The 19,821-nt window shown below is 48.5% G+C and overlaps 7 protein-coding genes across 7 annotated transcripts; 2 read left to right on the forward strand and 5 right to left on the reverse strand.

Moving 5' to 3' along the window:
* Positions 1–111: 111 nt before the first annotated feature.
* Positions 112–995, reverse strand: N7519_005590 (uncharacterized protein; the record flags this gene model as incomplete). The annotated part of the gene is given in 4 exon segments (XM_057292366.1): positions 112–257; positions 342–443; positions 454–813; positions 842–995. 4 exon segments carry the CDS (start codon positions 993–995, stop codon positions 112–114), a joined length of 762 nt encoding a protein of 253 aa, XP_057147177.1.
* Positions 996–1,679: 684 nt separating this feature from the next.
* Positions 1,680–3,667, reverse strand: N7519_005591 (putative GTP binding protein (GTPBP1); the record flags this gene model as incomplete). The annotated part of the gene is made up of 4 exons (XM_057292367.1): positions 1,680–1,993; positions 2,041–2,420; positions 2,471–3,558; positions 3,617–3,667. The coding sequence occupies 4 exons, from the start codon at positions 3,665–3,667 to the stop codon at positions 1,680–1,682; spliced, it is 1,833 nt and encodes a 610-aa protein (XP_057147178.1).
* Positions 3,668–4,214: 547 nt separating this feature from the next.
* N7519_005592 (U4/U6-U5 snRNP complex subunit LSM3) lies at positions 4,215–4,684 on the reverse strand (the record flags this gene model as incomplete). Its single annotated transcript, XM_057292368.1, has 4 exons — positions 4,215–4,249; positions 4,303–4,339; positions 4,405–4,497; positions 4,559–4,684. 4 exons carry the CDS (start codon positions 4,682–4,684, stop codon positions 4,215–4,217), a joined length of 291 nt encoding a protein of 96 aa, XP_057147179.1.
* Positions 4,685–5,517: 833 nt separating this feature from the next.
* N7519_005593 (uncharacterized protein) lies at positions 5,518–7,412 on the forward strand (the record flags this gene model as incomplete). The annotated part of the gene is made up of 2 exons (XM_057292369.1): positions 5,518–6,598; positions 6,625–7,412. 2 exons carry the CDS (start codon positions 5,518–5,520, stop codon positions 7,410–7,412), a joined length of 1,869 nt encoding a protein of 622 aa, XP_057147180.1.
* Positions 7,413–7,781: 369 nt separating this feature from the next.
* On the reverse strand, positions 7,782–8,705 carry N7519_005594 (PIG-L family deacetylase; the record flags this gene model as incomplete). The annotated part of the gene is made up of 1 exon (XM_057292370.1): positions 7,782–8,705. One exon carries the CDS (start codon positions 8,703–8,705, stop codon positions 7,782–7,784), a length of 924 nt encoding a protein of 307 aa, XP_057147181.1.
* Positions 8,706–15,385: 6,680 nt separating this feature from the next.
* N7519_005595 (alpha-arrestin) lies at positions 15,386–17,012 on the forward strand (the record flags this gene model as incomplete). The annotated part of the gene is made up of 2 exons (XM_057292371.1): positions 15,386–16,234; positions 16,260–17,012. The coding sequence occupies 2 exons, from the start codon at positions 15,386–15,388 to the stop codon at positions 17,010–17,012; spliced, it is 1,602 nt and encodes a 533-aa protein (XP_057147182.1).
* A 764-nt stretch (positions 17,013–17,776) lies between these two features.
* Positions 17,777–19,199, reverse strand: N7519_005596 (D-serine ammonia-lyase DSD1; the record flags this gene model as incomplete). Its single annotated transcript, XM_057292372.1, has 4 exons — positions 17,777–18,228; positions 18,305–18,797; positions 18,853–18,969; positions 19,029–19,199. 4 exons carry the CDS (start codon positions 19,197–19,199, stop codon positions 17,777–17,779), a joined length of 1,233 nt encoding a protein of 410 aa, XP_057147183.1.
* Between the last annotated feature and the right edge of the window lie 622 nt (positions 19,200–19,821).

The raw sequence follows: 19,821 nt of genomic DNA on the forward strand, positions 1-19,821 counted from the left end.
ATAAACAAGCCCGCAGGATATAGATATCAAAAAAGAGCCAACTTCAAGACATCGGAGGCTTCGTCACAAGCACAGCTGCTGTCAGATTCAATCTAGACAACGACACTGTCTTTACTTGCTCGAGTGATGGAGATGCCTCTTAACGCTCTCCTTCACCTTCGAGATCCTCCCACTCTTCTCGCTACCAAGAGAAGTAGGCTCAACCCCGTTGCTAGAAGGGGATCCATTGCTCTTCCCGCTAGATTCACTTGGAGAGCCTATAACAAAACGTCAGACCGACCTAAAACCAATATGGCCAAAGGTATACGACGGCGAGGGTGCACTGGAAAAGGGAAGCATACCGTTCTCACTATCCTCATCCCTACCTGCAGACTTCATGGTCCTATAATCCTTCTCAAAGTCATCAGCAGCCCTCGGGGCACCCTGCGGGCCCTGGAGCGCCTCTTTGCTCACGTCCTGGGGACGAGCTAGGCGGGGGGGCTTCGCTGCTCTCGCCACCTTCAGCTTGCGAGATGCTGCGCTGTTCTTGTTTGGAGGTGTTGTTGTCACTGCTTCCACTGGCTGTGGTAGGGTCACCGGAGATGGGTAGAGCGGGGGTGATGCTGGTACAGGCAGTAATGGATGTTGGGGGGCGTGGAGTAGTGATGCTAGTAATCTCGGTTTCTTGGGACTTTGAATGCCTCTTCTTTAGCAGGGATCCCAGGGGTGCCGTGTTGACGTCTGATTGGATTGCGCCGGGTTGTTCTGCGGGGTGAGGTGTCAGATATATTGGACATTTATGTTTTTTGGAGCCGTAGGTAGTAATGTGGCGATCTAGATACTGATATACTCAAGTACTTACCATCGCGGTTGCCGCCATCATAGGGATCTGTAGCCTGTCCTTTGCCTTGCACGCCGGAGATGGGCTCTTCGCCGTGTTGTTGGGCGTGAGGGGAGCTATTCTCGCCCCAAATTACATTTGAAGCTGCGCTGACGTATCTGTTGACAGTCTCCATGGTTGTATTGTTGTGGTGTAGTTCAGGTAGTCGAATGGATATAGAAGGTGCGAGTCTGATATAGAGGATAATAGGATGGCAGACGAAGTATATTGGACAAGGGAGGATGATAATAATAAAGTGAGATACAATGTACTCGTTTGTATGGCTCGAAATTTAAGTGGCGAGCGGATTGAATTCGTGGAAGCTCTGGACAAGTCAAGCTTTAAGAACCCACAGGCTGAAGCTGCCTTGTTCAATACGTCAGTGGTGCTGGGCCATGGTGGCTTGCATATGGATTGCCGGTCTTTCATAGGGCCCAATTTGATTCCACCCGTGGACTGATTCCTCAATGGCTTGCGAATGATAATCCGGTGATATAAATTGGACTATCGAATCGAGAGAGCGGCGATCCTCTGGGCCTATGTCATAGTATGACGTCAAGCAATATGTGTCATGTGACCTCATACTACAGCAAGTCGAAGAGCAACAAAGAGATGCAAATAGATGCAAAGGTATAGAGTAATAATAGAAGTAATATAATCTTAGTCAATTGACCATTATATTAACAGGGTAGACATAAACACAGTCTGGACAAAAAAACGAGTCAATGTCTAACGCTTAGCAAGGGAAAAAAAACCAAGTGTGAAGGAACAAAGAAAGATGAACAAAGAAACTCCCTGCAAAGGTAAGGTAAAAACAAATCTAATCTTGAGGTATCGTAGGTGTAGGTGTCGAAGCTCCCTCCTTTAAATTTGGGTTCAATGGTTGTGCTGGGTCATAACCGATGCTCTTGACGATTCCCAGTCCTTTCGTCTTGCCCTCACGGAAAAGGACACGGTCCCCGGGAGCTAAGAATTCAGGACGCTGTACAAATCTGAACGCGACTAATGCTCGATCTCCAGTACGAATGAAAGGGCGATCAATGCCAATGACTGAACATGTCTGACTGACTGCCCCGACATGAAGCATGGCCTGGTATTTGGGCTTGATGGTAGTTGCATGGGAAAGGATTAGGACTATTTCCATTAGCATGTGGTCATTCAAGCCCGAATGGGCGACTTACCCTCCGCGACGAATTCCCGATACACCTTTGGAGGCTCATCCATCTTTTTCAACACCACCATACCCTTACGCACTTCCTTCCGGCGGACGCGCTTTAGGGCGAAAGAACCGGACTGGCCGGCAAAGCAAGCATTCACCTGGATACGCTTGCGCTCAATGGACTTGATGACAGTGGTGGTGAACTGGCCGAGTGAGTCTGGCCCCACAATGACCGAGTCTCCGGCATGGATGACACCGGACTTGACCACACCCGAGACAACTGTACCCACATGAGGAACAGAGAATGTGTCGTTGATCAGGAACTCGAAGGCTCCCGCGGCGTCGTATTGTCCGCGGTGGGCAGAATGTTTAGGAAGGTCCGTACTAGGTCGAGGTTCTCCCCTGTAACATTGGACACCTGGAAGATAGGACATATCCGCTGGCTGACAAACTGTGTGGCTGTATTGATGGTCTCCTCCATATCCTTGATGAATATTGGAATTTTGCGCGCTCCAGGCGATTTGAGAATCTTGGTCAGCTGGGACAAGGTCTCCTGCAGAATATGGGGCGGGCAAATGTCAATCTTCGTGACAATGACCATGACAGGCACATTGAGGGCCAAAGCAATACCCAGATGCTCCTTGCTCATTCCGATGAGACCGTTGTTGGCAGCAACCATCAGCAAACAGTAGTTGGGGCTGCTGCTCAGCATACCGAATACAGTAGTGCGCAGATACCGCTCGTGACCTGCCAAGTCGGAGAAGGAGATGACCTTAGCAGAGCGCTTGCCGATATCTTCCCAGGACATCTTCCGGCCCTGCGAATTGCCGACTATTTCACCTCGGCTGTCGAAGCCCATGATCTCCAACCCGACGGAGCTAGTACGCCCGCTTTCGATCTCGTGCTTGTGGCGGAACAGATTTACTCGCGCACGACCGCGTCCATCGTCAAGACCACCTTTCACCAGCACTCCCAGCATAGTGCTCTTTCCAGCATCGACATTTCCCACTACGGCAATCCGGAGCTCCGCCATCTCCTCGACGTTATCAGCGTGGTGGCGCACGAGAACTTTGCCCCAAGCGCCTTGTACCCGGTCATTTGTGACAGGCGATTCTTCAGGGCCTCCCACGTTGTAGGTCAGCAGTACTCGGCAGTGGGCGGGGATGGTCTCGGCGGCTTCGCGCAGACGCTGTAGCGCCGTCTTCCATTGATCGAGGTCGAAGCCCATGGATTCACCGCCATCCTCCAATCCGAGATCGAAGATGGTCTCCCCATGGCCTTCATCAATGCGTGTTTGTAATGTCCCAGCTAGCACTTGCAGACTGTCTTCGATGGCATCGCTTGTACCGAGAAGGAGCTCCTTAAGCCTGACTGGTTGAGGGGTATCAGACAGCCCTAGTTGATCGAGAATATCGAGCTCTGCATGGTCCTCGAGATCGCGCGAAACGCTAGCGGTGGAATATCCGCTGTCGCTTGGTGCGACTTGAGCGGAGCGGTGGGCTTGCTGTTTCTCGGCATATTCGGCGAATTCACTGAGAGCCTAAGTCGGAGATCATGTAAGATGAGGAACTTATCACATCTTCCCTAGGAACACATACGACTTCACCTCGTTTTCGCTCCTCGTGGCTTAGTTTCCCGGTTGCAGGCATGGTGTGGAGTTGGTAAGTTCAACCGTGTCGACTGATGTGCCGCCTTTTGGGGTAGTGACGTTATTGGTCGGTGGATCGGATCGCCGTTACTGTTGGCGGATATGAAGTCGTATTCGAGTGATCATAGTTTTCTTTTGCTCGAACAAAAGATAGGAAGGATAACAAGGCAAATAATTAAAGGAGTATTCTGAAAGTACATGGTAGCGGGGGGGATCGGGGAGCTTTATCGATAAGTTCCAAAGTTGGAGTCACCACTTGAGTCATCGACTTGGGCAGCGGAGGGCTATATCAGCCGCATTTCAGTGACTCAATATAAATCTACTAAGAAGAATGTCGAATCATAAGGAATACTGTGACTAACAATTGCACAGCCCGCTCAGGCTAATATCCAGCTATATCCAACGGGACTAGTATGGATGATCATAAACCAATTTCCATGGTATCGTTACCTATCTATGTTGACTTCGTTTTGTGGTATCTTGTGTCCTTCCTAGTATCGTTCCCGTCGCCGGACGCCTTTCTCTTTACCAAGGGCATATCAAGCCCGTCATGCTTGGGGGGAGATCAAGACAACGGAGTCTCCTAGACAGGAATCAGCAACCCACTCAAAACATTGCATTTTCGCTCCAACTCACCTCGCACGAAAAGCATCTCTTCTTGTTTCTTGATTGTCTGTATCCAAGGATCCAGATTAGCCCGTGCTGGTATAGATGTCCCAGATTCACATGATCCCATACCCGCAAAGTTTCCTCTTCATTCTCATCCTCTTCCACCACATAGATTGTCTCCTCCACATCGCCGAGGACTAGGTTACAGTGACTGTCGTAGGCCTGTAAACACATACCAGGGTCAGAAATTATCCGAAATATTGCCAGACGGAGGGGAGCTCACATGAAGGCGGCCCTTGAGCTCACGGTCACCGCGCAGCTTCACGAACACGGTCTCATCGAGAGAAAGACGGACGAGATCCAGAGGCTCCGAGACGGATGGACCGCCAGCATCTTCAGTATCGGCCATGGTAGAAGGGTGATTGGATTGGGTTTAAGTGCAGGTCCACACACGCAGAATCAACGAGCTTTGGGTGATACCTAATTTGGCTTAGTGTGGGCCTTGGCAAAGGATGAGATGAGTCAGCAATTTTACCCTGGGTTTTCAGGATTCTCAAGTATCCACATGGGATCTTGACAGGTATGTGGTGGACCTTGGGAGCAATTAGATATCTACATATGTATACATGTATAATATAAATTGTTAACGTATTATAATGATACTACCAAATCCTAGAGTCTCGCCTAATTACTGCAGGGGTCTTGTGCTTATTGTGAAGCACAACCTGCATGAAGTACCCTTGTCAAAAGATCCGGGGTCGAAGCGCACCTTCCCCTCATTTAGGCCCCTGGTCATACTGTGGTCTTTGTTTTCCTTTTCGTCCTTGACACTAATTTTCTCACTGCAATTTCCTCATGCGAAGGTTCTCACTTACCGAGAAGTTCGCTTCTCGCTTTGTCTCGTCTCGGCCTGGAGACGGCATCAGCAAACCCAGACAATTTCCCCCACACCGTTATCTCAGTCACGCGAGGCAAATACCTTGTGTCGCGACATCTTCAAATACAAATACACGGGATTCTTCTACACAAAGAACGCAACAAACTTGCTATCGCAATTCCATACGGCAATTGACTACAAGTCAACGACGGAACAGCGAACTCGCTGTTCCACGCCCTGCGGCTTTCGGAAAGGAAATTCAAATACCTCTACCGGAATGGAGCTCACCCGAAGAGGAGATATGGTATAGAGCGAACTTCTTCCGAGTCATTGAAAACGGACAACCGAACCAAGTGAGGGAAGCCATGGCCGACCCACGGTCGGTAGAGCTAGTTGGATCGCTACCACAAACTGTGTTTATCGAAGCCTTCCGTCTCCTCTCTCCAGCTCAATTCGTGATACCCTACCGAGACCTCCACCATACGCTGCATGGGTGGGGCGTGTTAATGGATGGACTCAAAACATTGGAAGCGGTGTTCGATGACTTTACGAGGGACCTGCTCACGATCATTCAGTACAGAACCGTGGCCGGGTACCCACCCCAACTAGCGGAATACACCCACCTACTCGACTGTGCTCAGGCGATGGGAAATGGCCCCCTAGTCAATGCTCTTTGGGATGGGATGAATGACAATGATGTTACTCCCGACGCAGCGTGCTATAATCACTATATGGCAGCACTGGTCTGGAACCACTGTTATGTGGGAAAAGAAGCATACAATACTCGCATGACCCCTCACAGCTACAGAAAGCGGCGCATGGTAGATCCAAATCCTGGATGGCGTGGCTACGCAACGGCGTGGAACAGTGTCAAAGGGAATGTGCTGGATATATTCAGTCAAATGAGTCAGGACGGGCTTAGTGGGGATGAACAGACATACATCAATATCCTCCTCGCAGCGGCCCGAGTTGGCGACATGCAAGCTTCGAAGAATATCCTCAAGACTGTATGGAACGTCGATGTTGATGTTATCATGGCTGAAAGTGATGACTCGATGCTGCCACCGGTTACACCCTACGAAACTTGGTCCGGTCTGTACCCCACTGAGCGTCTTCTTTTTGCCGTGGCCCATGCCTTTGGCACGAACAACGATATGTACGCCGCCATGAGAACAGTCGACTTCATAGCCTCCTCCTACAACGTCACCATTTCAGCTAAGGTCTGGTCCGAGTTGCTTGAAAGGACATTTACTCTCTCCAAAGAACACAAGCGGAGACAGGCAGAAGATGGGCGTATAGGCCAAGTCCCGAGAGACATGGTCCGCGACGTGTTTCAGATATTGACGACGGAGCCGTACAATGTTCCTGCGACTCTGCAAATGTACCGGTATATGACCCAAACCAACAAGCTAGACGGTGACCTAGAGGCTTGCAAAACAGACATGCGTAAGGCATATGATGTTTTGAGCCAGACGAGGCAAAAAGGAAGGAAGCGAGAGACGCCGTTATGCAATGTCTGCAGCCAGTCTTGGATAGCATGAGACCGCCAGCGAAAAATGGGAGGGAATTGCGGGAGCAAACCAAATACCAACGAGGGCATGGCGTGAAACCAGACCTGTCATTGTTACAGTGTCCCCTGCTCGCCGAAGCTATCAACACATACGACCTCCTCCGGCTCGAAGTCTTCCAGCAGATTTATCTAATGCAGCGCATAGCCTATTCCATGATCATCACACGTAAGTGGAATGACGTATCACCGAGAGCTTGGGAGCTTCAAGAACGGCCCAAGCTATTGGAAGAATGGAAAGACTTTCTGCCAGAGCGTAATACGTACGAATATAGAGACGGAGAGGTTGGAACAGTCGAGTTCAAAGGCCAGACATATTCCAGGAGCCGCCATATGAGCCAGCATGGCCGTATTCATGCACGCCGAATACAAGATGGGCCGGAACTTTTTCATCCAATTGAGCCAAAGGTCCTCGATGATAGGATATTCTGGAAAATCTTGCTTCATGAGTATCCCGAGCTGGACTCGTCCATTTCGCCGCTCAATCGCATCTACTCCTTCCAGGTCGAGCACTCCAAAAAATTAAAGGAGAAGCTCAAAAAACTCGGGACATGGGTTGATTACCCGCAAGATCATCATTTGTCGAAAGAGCATAATTCTTCCGGTGGGTTTTATGGTCGCCTTCATGCACTGGGCTTTGATGCCAAACCCCAGAATTCTATCTTCTGGCGGGATGGCAATCCTTGGTGTTGATGGCTTTTCCTTTTTCTGTCATTTGAAGCATTTGCGCTTGACGTTGATTTGCATGATACCATTTGTACAATTTCAAGAGCAGTACGCTTATTGTCTTCGTCTTTTTTTTTCCCTGGGCTTTTTCCGTACCGGAAGACGTGTATGTCCGTTATAAATCCACTCAAGACATGAGCTTTGTAAGTTGAACAGTAGAGATGAGTGTACAAGAAGGCACATAGGCCTTAGGAAATCATATGCAGACATGAAGCGTAAGATATCAATGCAAGAAAATGGCGATCAGCCAGAATGATACAAGATCTGAGCAGTAAGCAGCCCAGGTCCGAAACTAGCCCTTCAATTCCAATCAGGAACAAGAAAAGAACCAGTCACCTAGACCTTCTCCCGCTGAAGGTCATTGACAGTCATATATCTCCCAATAGTGATCCACCCCCACCGGAACCAAACCATCTGACTCTTATGACAGATGACCATAGCAGACTGTGCAGTCAACCACTCATTTATCGAGCTAACAAACAGCAGCCGCACAGGACCAGCTCCAGCCCCCGCATCCTTCTTCCTCGAGCCCGTCAACCCAGCAACGACGTTACTCCAGACACCAAGAAACATGGTCAGCGGCGCATCAAGCACACCCGCATACTTGCGGAACATAGACGTTGTAGTCAGGGTATACAGCGTGACTGGACAGGTGAACCCCGCCTTATCCTTCATCAAAGCGCGGACGAAGTTCACGGCGCCGTGGTACAGCGAGCGGTGATTAGGATGATTACTGATGCCATGCTTGTCGAATGTGATGATGACGTCGATGGTAGCGGTAGGGGCCTTATTGTGATCCACATGCTTGCCAGGCAGCTTCTTCTGCGCAGCCATTTCCGGCGCGAAAGCCGAGGCCAGCAGCGACGAGATCTGGCCCTCGTCCCAATCCTTGTCCATTCCATCCGGGAAGCGGTTCACGTCGTCGACTATGAAGACATCCGATTCGCTGCGCAGTCCGAGCTGCTTTGCTGATTTCTGGAGCTCTTGCTTGCGCGTCTCGCCTAGGCCGTCTGCGTCGCCGCTGCTAAGACAGAGGATCTTTAGGTGGTTGCCGAGCTCGGGCTTGGTGAGGGATAGCACGGTTGGTGCGAAGAACATGGCTTCGTCGTCTGGGTGTGCGATTAGGAGGCAGATGCGCTTGTTTTCGAGGCGTGGGAAGGACCGCGTGAAGGGTGAGGAGGAGGTTGAGGAGAAGGTCCAGAATATAAAGACTGCGGTTATGGCTACCGCTAACGCGGTCCAATTGAATGAGGTCGACATTGCGGTGTTCAATTGGTGTGATTTGCGTGTTTGGATGAGTTGTCTGGAGATATCGTGGAGTTCCACGCCTCCTGGTTCCGTTTCTCTGTGTTCCGAGTAGTATCAAGGATCTACCTGGGGTGGGGATACAGGTTGTCTTGCTCGATTGTATTATCGCTGGGGCTGTGGTAATTGGGCCGAGACGGTACAATGCGGTGCTCAATTGTTATGTAGTGTAATTGTTTATCGGTGGATCGGAGACCAAAGTCAAGACATATGGTGGGGAAATGCGAATCATCCCACTCGTGTTGATGCAGGGGTCAACTACTTCAGGAGAAAACTAACAGCCAAGCCCATGTTGGCGCTGGAGCAATCCAAAAAGAGTGGGAAAAAAGAACACGGTGGCTTGAGCTCTCATCTAGAATAGGGGAAGCTCGAGTGATTCCTCTGGCGATCTCCCGGAGAGGTCACGTGCCAGCTTTATACCGTCAGTATTACTTTAACAACTCCTCCTTCCCTTCTCTTTCTCCAGCAGTCTGGCAGTTTTGATAACACAATATCCATGGATAGCAGTAAATGTGTCAACCAAAACCATGCCTACATAGTGTTGGTGTCCCAACCCACACAAGGCTAAACACAACATTCTTTTGCGTGGATTAGGTACATCGTAAGCATAATATCTTGTCGTTCGGAATTGTTATGGGGGATATGAGAGGATGTGTATGGTGTATAGTGTATAGGCTATCTCGTTGAATTTAAAACTGGTAGAGAATATTATGCAACGAGTATGTTCCTACATACTCCAACCTTAATATATGTAGTGCCTTCATTTATATTGCAAGATAAGAGGCCCCGGGGCGGCCTTTTAATTTTTAACAATGCTGTACGGAGTACTTCAAAGTGCTAAGTACATATGTAGGGATACCCTAGATACTATATGACAACTGATACAACGAAGTGTAATAAATAAAAGGAAAGGCCCTATCCTTGCTACGATCCCACCTCGCACCCGGTTGGGGTGCCAGGCCCCAGAGCTAGCATAACTACCTGGCTATGGGCGGTAAAGTGGAATCCAAGCAATGTAAAACAACACGGTTTACAACATACGGACATTAAAGATTAACAAAATGGATTTCACGTATTCACCCATGAGTGACACAAGTGGCTATCCTCCTTCCACATTACGTATGTAGATATTGAGAATCAATACTAGTAGTATTAGATCAATCAAGCCAGTGCAATAATATACTAGTAGTCTTTCCCTCGCTTCACCTAATTCTGAGGGCTGAGAAGATCTATATGGTGCAGAAGTATCATCTGCATGAGTAAATGTATGAGTAAGTCGTACAAAAAAGACACCTATCTAGGTTATTTCTAGATATTGTGTTTAGCATTGCGTAGGCTAGGGTACACAACAACCCCGGTTGGTGTCTTGGGCGATTGGCAAGGTTTTGATCTCTCCCAGCTTCCCTCCCCAACAAGAAGGATTATTGAGTGAAGAAAACCTGCACTCTTCTGAGAAATCCAGCCACAACCAGGCGCCGAAACCAAGCGCCTTACTATTAGGCTAGCCGCCCTATATTGCAGAATGACCCAAACTCTCCAGCCCTATCCATGACCCAGGACTTGGGAAGGAGGTAGACATAATAATGTAGAAGGGAAGGAATTATCAAATGAAGAAAAACCAGCTGACCCTAGGTGATTTCCTTACTCTGGGTGTATTGACGAATCGGGCTCCGATTAAGGAGAGGAAAATTACGGTCAAGGAGGCGTTTGTACATTTTCTGCGCAAAATGCTATGGTTGGAGCCCGGTAGTTAAGTGTAGCTCATCCCTTCGTACCTCACTTGGAATATGACCATGTCTAAATATAAATAAGTCAAGAAAAGAAATAAAAACGATATCCGTCAGGGCGTATAAGTGATATAGTTCACACCCCCCTGCCTTAGCAACACAAGGACCTTTTAATAATCTATTCCAAGGGATGGCTGAGGTCGTACTTTTAGGGTTTAGGGGGATTTTTTTTTTTAAAAAAAAATGAGCGACGCAGGGATCGAACCTGCAATCTCTAGAGATTGAGTGATACACCGAAATCTAGCGCCTTACCATTAGGCCAGCCGCCCAATTGATATATGTATCGAGGATTGACGAGCAGAAGACGTAGCACATTCTTTTGTCAGTTAAATGAAAATTTTAGTTTGCGCAGGCTTTAGTTTGGGACAGACCCACAGACCCGACCAGTGTTATTATATATGAATACCTAGAACACCAACTTGATATCACCCGTGGACCTCTACTGCTGACCCTTGTTTGCGATAAGAGACATGTGATATGATGCCAAATCTTCACCCTACTTACATATCCTACCTACTAGGTAGGTAAGTCCTGCTGTCTGTTCATTCTCCTTCTACTAGCTTGCAATCTGATCATCTTGACTGTGCTTTCTGGTCGTTCCGCTGTCCGGTTCTAAGCCCTCAATCTTCTTTCTGAGATTCCATTGGATGATCCGTGACTATCTTCCGTAAACATGTTGCTAATATAACTACAGTACATATGCACGTATGTAAATAACTAGATCCGATCTTTATAGAGTCGGCGCTCGTTAAGGCCTCTCTTACTTATATGTCTCACTAGAAGACGCCTTGCATGAGACTAATTCTTTCTGCACTCTACTTTGCTTCAGATGTCGACCCTGTCGATGATTCAGATCATCCCCTTTATATCAACTCTGCAGACAATTTCTTCTCTGTTGTTACCATCTCTTATTAGAGCTGGAGCATTTAATTACAAGTCCCCGACCGTATCTCGAAACTGCCGTCCCGTATGCGGAAGCTTCGCTCTTGGTTATTACTTCACTTCCCATAAATCAACAATGCAATGCCTGGTGGAAAGGTGAATATTTGACGGAGAAGACCTTCAGAGATGCTTGGTGTATCTGACAACCCAAGGAGTCACTGACTGCTTGTGCAACAAGCCAAAATCCGATAAAACTTGGGATGCCCGCGGATCGATATAATAAGTTCTATTAAAAGTCTATCCTTGAATCAGACAGGGCTGACACGAACAAGGATTAAGTATTGAAGCTACCTTTTTCTCTGCTAGGGAAGCTTCGAGTTGCGCTTTGGTCAACTATAAAACCAACATATATTCCTTGATTTTGATAGACGAGCTTGGCTCAACAGCTACAATACATGTAGCCTTTCCACACCGCCAGCCAAATCGAAGCCATTGCACTATCAAACCGGGTAACGGGCCGGTTCTCATAACGATCGTCTCGCTGCCAAGCTAATGTTTAGCTAATTATTACCCCAAGAGACGGCCGCCTCCGACACATAACCTAGAAAAAGTCGAAACTACGGTTTCTGCCCCATCGACGGTGGGGGCGATTCTTCAGCGTGCTATATATTTTCTCTAATTAAGCCAGGAGAAGGGGGGGGGGGAAACGCCCAGGCAGAATCTGAACCAAGGATGAGAGTTACCAGAGCGGGCCGTGAGAGGTGAGGCTAAAGATCACGTTGCGACGGGCCGAGTATAAAGTTCGGAGTGGATGACCGACAGAAATTTTCTGCTTTCCCGCGCTTAAGCGGAGAGCGGGCCATCCATGCGGAACTATTTTTCATTATGTATTTATTGAATTTCGATTAGTTTTAGCTCTAGTTTTGCGGTTTTAAAATGGCGCCATTTATAGACGCTAAAAACATGTTGGAAAAGTTGGAAGTATGTAACTGGTTGTACGGAGTACTCCGTACGAAGTTACACGATCTACATGATTGCTTAGGTACACTTCTGACTATGACGAAATGGCGTTATTCCCATGTGGTATATGGCTCAATGTGTGCAGCACGTTTCTCCGCGATATGTACTTTGCACCCTTTCTCAATAGTCAAAGTAATCAAATTCGGCAAGTAATTAAATGTCGAAGAAAGCGGAAAAATAAAAAGGCGGATCATATACTCCGTGCTGGCGGAAACAGATCGGAGGGGCAATCCGAGATCGCCCCGAAACAGGAAGTTCGCCTGAGACGCTTGCCGATATCCCCTTTTAACAACAATTATTGGCTAGTCCATCCGACGAGCCACCGGCGGACGACAGCCAGTGATTTGCGATCGTGACTTCCGAGCCGTTGATCGAGAATATTAACCATAATGATATTAGCCTCGACACTGGTATACCTCTTGCAGCCAGTCCGGGGAGAAAAGAAAGGAGATAGTGTGGACCTACTTCATATAATATCCCAGAAGGGATAGCTCTATCACTACTTAGTATTACCTCGATCAGGACAATGTTGCGCAATATCCAATGTTGCTGACCTACTTAGATCGATCTACCTGACACAAATTACTGATGCATCAAGAGCTGACGTGCCCGGGATTGCAAGAAGAAACCGGAATGGCATCACCGCACCCGCGTCTTCAAGCCCGATACAGATACAAAACACAGGCCATGGCGTGATCAATTCCCTCAGCTCACTATAGAGCTCCGAGGAAACATTTACTATGTTCGGCTCCATAGTGGGTGAGTCAGGGATCATAACCCGACGCACGAGCCCAAACAAGCCGCAATTCTTCAAGCTCCCTGCATGCACACAACGTGTCTGTGCTGCAGCTCCAGTACCTGGGCACCCTGCGCGCGAGGCCGATGCTTATAGGTGAGTGTGAGCGGTTAACTGCTGATGATGCTGTTGCTGTTAGGTAATTAGTGTGCGCAGCGGGGATGGTGATTCGTCAGGGGGTGCACCTTGTGAGCACGGAGCATATCTTGACAGTAGAAGGGCTAGAACCTTTTGTTTTGGATGTTGATCATTTATATATCGTACTTTATGTTGTATATGCTGCTATTTTGATAACTTCACTTCTGTTGCTCTTATTCTTTTCTAAGGAGGTTTCACAGATCTCGCAATTACTGAGATCCCCCGCAAAATGCAAGCCTTGCAGTGCGGGGTAGGGGCGGACAGGATAGGCGAGCGCCGTGGCCTCGAGAAGGGAATGCGTACCTCCTAAGCGTAAGTCCACTTTTATAGATCAGACGACTGAACGACTAGTCCGTAGTTTTCAGGCGGTCAAGTGAAAAAAAAAAGAAAAGAAAAGAAAAAAAAGAAAGAAAAATTTTCCGGGTGGAGCTCCGCGAAGGGTCCTTTTCCATCGCGTTTTGTTGTCCCGATGCGGAAAGGCGGACTTTTATTTAGGGAGGCGCTAGTCGAAGATCCTCTAGAAGAGATGATGGCCGGTATGGTAATGGCCCAGTATGGTATTGGTTTGTCATTTACCTGGGTCTGGACAACTCCACTTTGCAGCCCATTACAATCATTCTACGCCATCACGCCACGTGATGGCTTAGTTTAACCTTGGATCCGTTGTAAATTGTATAGCTCTGTATTGGACGAAGAACCCGGAGTATTAACAGGATGAATGAATATTCTAGAAACTGGAAAGGCAGTAATGAAATAGTACAATGTAATGATGTCTGCAGGTCATGTCACTTCCAAGATCAAGATGCTGGGAGTCACACCTCATCGGACACATCTCCGTGTGTCCTATAGGACCATGAAGTGCTGGATAATCTAAAGCCGGGGTATCTTCCAAGGTTCCTTATAACACAAGTACGGACGATCCTATTATTGGTCACATTGGCCACATTTGGCTATATAGCGAGGTCTCAAGCCTGTAGATAGATTGAACCCCGCTGGCAAACTTCACATGCTACATAAGCAAAGTCCAATGCAGTCTGTATACCAAGCCGAGTAGACCATCGCAGAACCTATCCGACCGGTTAAGCCGAACCGGTACGGAGTATATACATCGTGGGTACGTGAGTCATTGCGCACGGTCGTTCTACGCTAGGGCTGGAGCCAACAGTGGCATCATGTGCTCCCATTGATTGCCCTGATGGGCTCTAGCCTGGAATTTATTGATGGTTCCTTCGTGATCGAAGCATGATGCCGACACTATTATTTGAGATGTGGGGTAGATGCAGACAAGTCAGGCGATGGCAGATTCTCGAGAGATATGTACATAGTTTATATATCATTCAACGTATATTCCAACATTGGAATACATCGTACAGTACAACATAGTCAATCTAACAATAAAAGTTTGGGATCTTTGTCTCGGCATCAGACCCGCTACCCGACATGTAAGATGAGACGATGCCATGTTTTAATGAGGTGTCCACAGGTAGAATTGCGACTTGGCAGAATAGGATGATCTCAGAATAACAAACAATTCTATCGAAAATAGGACCTTGGAGGGGTAAGATCACGAATGCAGTGTATTTTTGGATGTCATTGCAGTGTATGTGTACTGTCAGACCCCACTATGACGCTGTGTCACGCCCCACTTGCTAATTTTTCCTTTCTTTTTTTATTTTTCTAATTGAATGCGCCGGTACCTGGCAAGTGGGAACAGCAAAGAGGAAAAAGAAAAAAGAAAAAAGAAAATTCAGTTTTTTGGTTTCATTTTTTAGTTTTCCACGGGTTCAGTGAATTAGCACATGATTGTTCTTGCCATTCAAAAGCGGCGGGCTGCGCACTTAACATTGAATTTCGTCTGCAGATCATCTTCCCCTACATACTTCTAGGGACTCATATTATGTGTTGGATTGCTTCGTCGGCTTCTCAATTATTCCACCACCGTACTGCTTCTTGAACATACAAATCCTATCTCATCCTCTAATTGAGCGTCTACAATATAATCGAGAGCCAATATGCCGGGCCGCCTAATCCCCAATCTGATTAGGAACGCAAGTTCACTACATTCCTCCGTCACCTCAACTCCTAACCACTCCAACAACTCCTCAACCGTCTCCGTCAATGAAATCCCCGGACATGCGAAGAAGCCAGCCCACAAGTCAGAGCGCGCACGATCCCCCGAACGCCGTCTATCCTTCTCCATGGATCACTTGATTCACCCTCTCCGGGACCATAGCAAAGAGAAGCGCCGCAGTTTGGGCCGCGCAGGACGTTCCAAGGAACGCTCCAGCCATGAAGTGCACCCGCCAGCGGCGAAGCTGGATGTCTTGATCGAGTCACCGCCACTGGTTTGCTATGGCCCACCTGCCAGCTCTACTGGCGCGCTGTTCTCTGGACGTTTGCGCATCGGAGTCTCTGAATTGACTGGCGGAGTTATCTTGAGCCAGTTTGATGTACGCCTCATCTCCAAGACAAGCACCAAGAAGCCTGTCTCGAATCACTGCTCCAACTGCGCTACTCGCACCGAAGAGTTGACCCAGTGGAACTTCATCACCGAGGACCTTCACCTCAATAGTGGGGACCACGACTTCCCTTTCAGCTACTTGTTCCCTGGCCACCTTCCTGCTTCTTGCAATGGCGTGCTGGGCCAGGTCGAATACTTCCTGCTGGCGCATGCGCAAAGCGTCACTGGAGAGGAATACAGCCTCAAGCTGCCTCTGGACATTAGTCGTTCTCTGCTTCCCGGGCCAGACAAGTCCTCCATCCGCATCTTTCCTCCAACTAACCTCACTGGCCGCATTGTGCTGCCTTCCGTCGTTTACCCCATCGGACACTTCCCTGTAGAGATGACCTTGAGCGGCGTGGTCGACAAGGGCGAAAAAAACCCAGACCCGCTGGCGTCTTCGAAAGATGATGTGGCGCATTGAGGAGCAACAGAAGATTGTGTCCACTGCATGCCAGAAGCACGCTCACAAGATTGGTGGCGAGGGCAAAGGTGTTTTGCACCAGGAGACTCGCGTTATCGGCCACAACGAGGAGAAAACCGGCTGGAAGACCGACTTTGACACCGCTGGCGGTGAGATCACCATGCAGTTCGATGCGAACATCAACCCGGCTGCCAACGCCGTCTGCGACATGGATGCCCCTGGCGGTTTGGAAGTCAAGCACAACCTTGTCATCGAGCTTATCGTGGCCGAGGAGTTCTGCCCTAATGGCAATACACGTCTAATTACTCCTACTGGTGCCGCGCGCGTGCTTCGCATGCAGTTCCACCTCCACGTTACCCAGCGTGGTGGTCTTGGCATTAGTTGGGATGAGGAGATGCCTCCAATCTATGAGGACGTCCCGGCCAGCCCTCCCTCTTACACCAAGCCCTCTGGCGCCCATAGTTTCATTGAGGACTACAACGGCTCTCCTCTCCCTGACTACGCAGACTTGGAGCGCATAGACTCCTTGCGATTGGACAGCAGTTCTACTCGCTCTTCCACCCTCTCCTCCAATCGATCTACTCATGGGTCTACGCACACCCGATTGCCGCGCTTTACCACCGAAGATCTCGTCACTGGGGAATCGCCTGCTCCCTCCCCTATTCCCTCGCGCGTCCCTTCTCGCGCCCCTTCGATTGACTCTTCCCGTCAATAAAACATCAAAAATATCGACATGTTTTAATCAGCTAAGCTGTCTTGATTATCGTTCTCCATTACGACTTAACGATTCCCATGATCAACCCAAAAATTCCCCAACCACAACGCCTTTTACGTTCTACCATAATTTCTCATCCCTCTTTCTTCATTCATGGAGTTGATCTTGTTCACTTGCCATTTTCGGTCCCATCTCAACAAAGGACCTCGTGATACCAGCGACAGAAAGAAAATCGGCCACGCAAATCAGTCGAGCTGCCACACGTTGTCCGGACGGGTCCTCTTCCAGCCAATTTTGCATGATACCCATTCACTTTTCTTCACCTGTGCATAATACTTTTTTCTCCCTCTTACTTCTTCTTCTTCTTCTTAATCTTACCTCTTGATGGAGTTGGTTATGGGCTCGCTTGCAAGATATCCACGTCTTACTCTTCCATTCGGTTTCCCAAGGCAGCTATTCTTTCGGATCTTGATTCATTGAAATTTCTCTACTCCTTGATAATCAATTCATGATCATGATCTATCAGATTTTTGATATAATCTCAGTAATTGGATCATCAATGTAAATGCATTTCAATTTCGAGCACTTCATGGTAGTCCCCTTGGCCTTTATGATCTGTTGGACGTTCTCGATATTCTGTTCTGCTGATCAATTTCTCCGATACTAATACATATATAGCTCTTGTTATGTACGTTGGATCCAATATATACAAAAGAGATAAACAACAGCAGCCACTCTATAGAAGCATCAAGAGCCCCTAAAATTCACCACCCCTTCCATGGAACCCACGTCTCCCTAACAATATCCTGTTCATCAACAACATAGTAAGCATAATGCATAGCAGCCGTAATACAAGCATGCTGAATATACAGCAAAACTTTATCCCCAACCACAAACGCAGCCTCCACCTTCTCTCCATCACTAGACTTCGACCCCGTCTTCTCAATAAGCCTGCGCGTCTGATCCGACTCCGTCCACCCCAGGATCCCATGTTCCTGCGACATCCGCACAACACTCCACTGGGGCCGATCGACGACAACCGCAAACCCGGGGAACTCTCCCGTCTCCTTCGAAAGTGCAATAGTCCCCGCATTGACGAGCGCCTCGTTGCGATCGGGATATACGCTGCAGACATCGGCGAGAATGCGCACCGCCTGTTGCGTCGGTTCCACAAGCGAGGTCGCTACTTGCTGGAGGTCGTTGGCCGGGTAGTTTCCTTGCGCCTATGTCAGTGTCTCTGCGATTCATGCGGTTGTCTGAGGTTTAGGTAGTTGCCACGGATCACAACATACCAGCATGTAACTCTAACTCCATCCCCTCTGGTAATGCGCCTTGGAGTCTCTTCACCACATGTGCTGTGGGTGTTGATCCCACAGACACAACGATCTGTCTATCATTTTTGCCATCTACCAGGACCTTGGCGGCTTCCACTACACCCTCGACTTCGGTCTGGAGTACAGCAGCGGCGGCATCCTCAGTGCGACATGCATATGAGTGCCCGGCATGGCAGTAGAAGCCGTAGACGGTGGCTGTAGACGACGACTCGATGCGCTGGATTAATCTTGGGAGGGATGGTGAGTGTGTGGTCATTCCGGCGCGCTGGGAGCCGACGTCGATCTTGATAAAGACGGGCCACGGTACTACGGGAGAAGATGATTTGGCAGCGTAGGATTCGAGGAGATCTATCTGCTGCTCGCTGTCGACCATAAGAATAATCTTCAGGGATTTGTTTAGAGCCTCGAGGAAGGGCAGTGCACTGGCTGAGACGGGTAGGCCGTACAGACACTGTTATGATTTTAGCTGATTCTCTTTCATTGTGAAAATAGTCAATGTGACTCACCTCGTCTATCTTGCCTTCCTTAACAAGATCCAACGATCCCCGAATCTCGGCTAGTGTCGATGCAACGATCCGACGGTGCATGCCGTCGCCCAGCATCATGCGCGTGACCTCGGTGCACTATAAGCCCAATGCAGTTAGTACAGTGCTTGCAAGCCAAGACTGCGTAGAATCGGTACCTTCAGGGTCTTGACATGGGGCCGAAACTCAATCCCCAACTGTTTGACATCTTCCAACAAGATCTGGGTGTTCCGCTCCAGCACCGGCTTACTTAGGATGAGAGCTGGGGTCGGAAGTTCCGAGACCGGACGGCCAATATAGGAAGCGTGGTTTTGTAGAGAATGATCCATCTTTGACTTAGCGGAGAGAACAGGGGTCTCAACGGCGGATTTATATGAGCCGAGTTGTGGGGTTTACTGATAAGAGGGCGTGGGGGCATGGGATGGTTTTGCGGGGATGATATGGGGGTCCCAAGGTTGTTACGTGAGAGGCATTTCTCTCGGTGGTTTGATAAAACTGCGAGGAAACTCGTATCTCATATAGCGAAGGCTTTTGCAGAACGTGTAGAATGGGCACCTTTGCAGGGATACCTTCGAATTGTATCACAGAAATTGCATGAACCCCCATGTCCATTCCTTTAAACATGCAGGGAAAGTTCACTCCTTGTAGCTGTTGCTTGATGATTTGCGATCCATTTATAAATACACACAAAAGAAATTCGTAATGGCCCGTGTGATCAAATTTTTTGCATTTTGTAGAGCTTGGCAAAGCAATGCTGTGGTGCCCGGTGGCTCATTGGGGGCGGTCATTTCGGAACCAATACCGACAGAAAGCCCTGAGACGGCAATTAGCTTTGTATGTTCAAGATCAAATTTAGGGCAACCACATAGAGTTACCTATAGGCCTTCTTGGCAAGTGACTTGACGATGGGCTTGACAACCTCGTCCATAACAAAACTGACAACATGCCAGG

This window comes from Penicillium mononematosum (genome assembly GCF_028829835.1).
Source record: "Penicillium mononematosum strain IBT 11891 chromosome Unknown utg000003l:1.0-8172316.0:1.0-8177699.0, whole genome shotgun sequence".
Classification (NCBI taxonomy): Eukaryota; Fungi; Ascomycota; class Eurotiomycetes; order Eurotiales; family Aspergillaceae; genus Penicillium; species Penicillium mononematosum.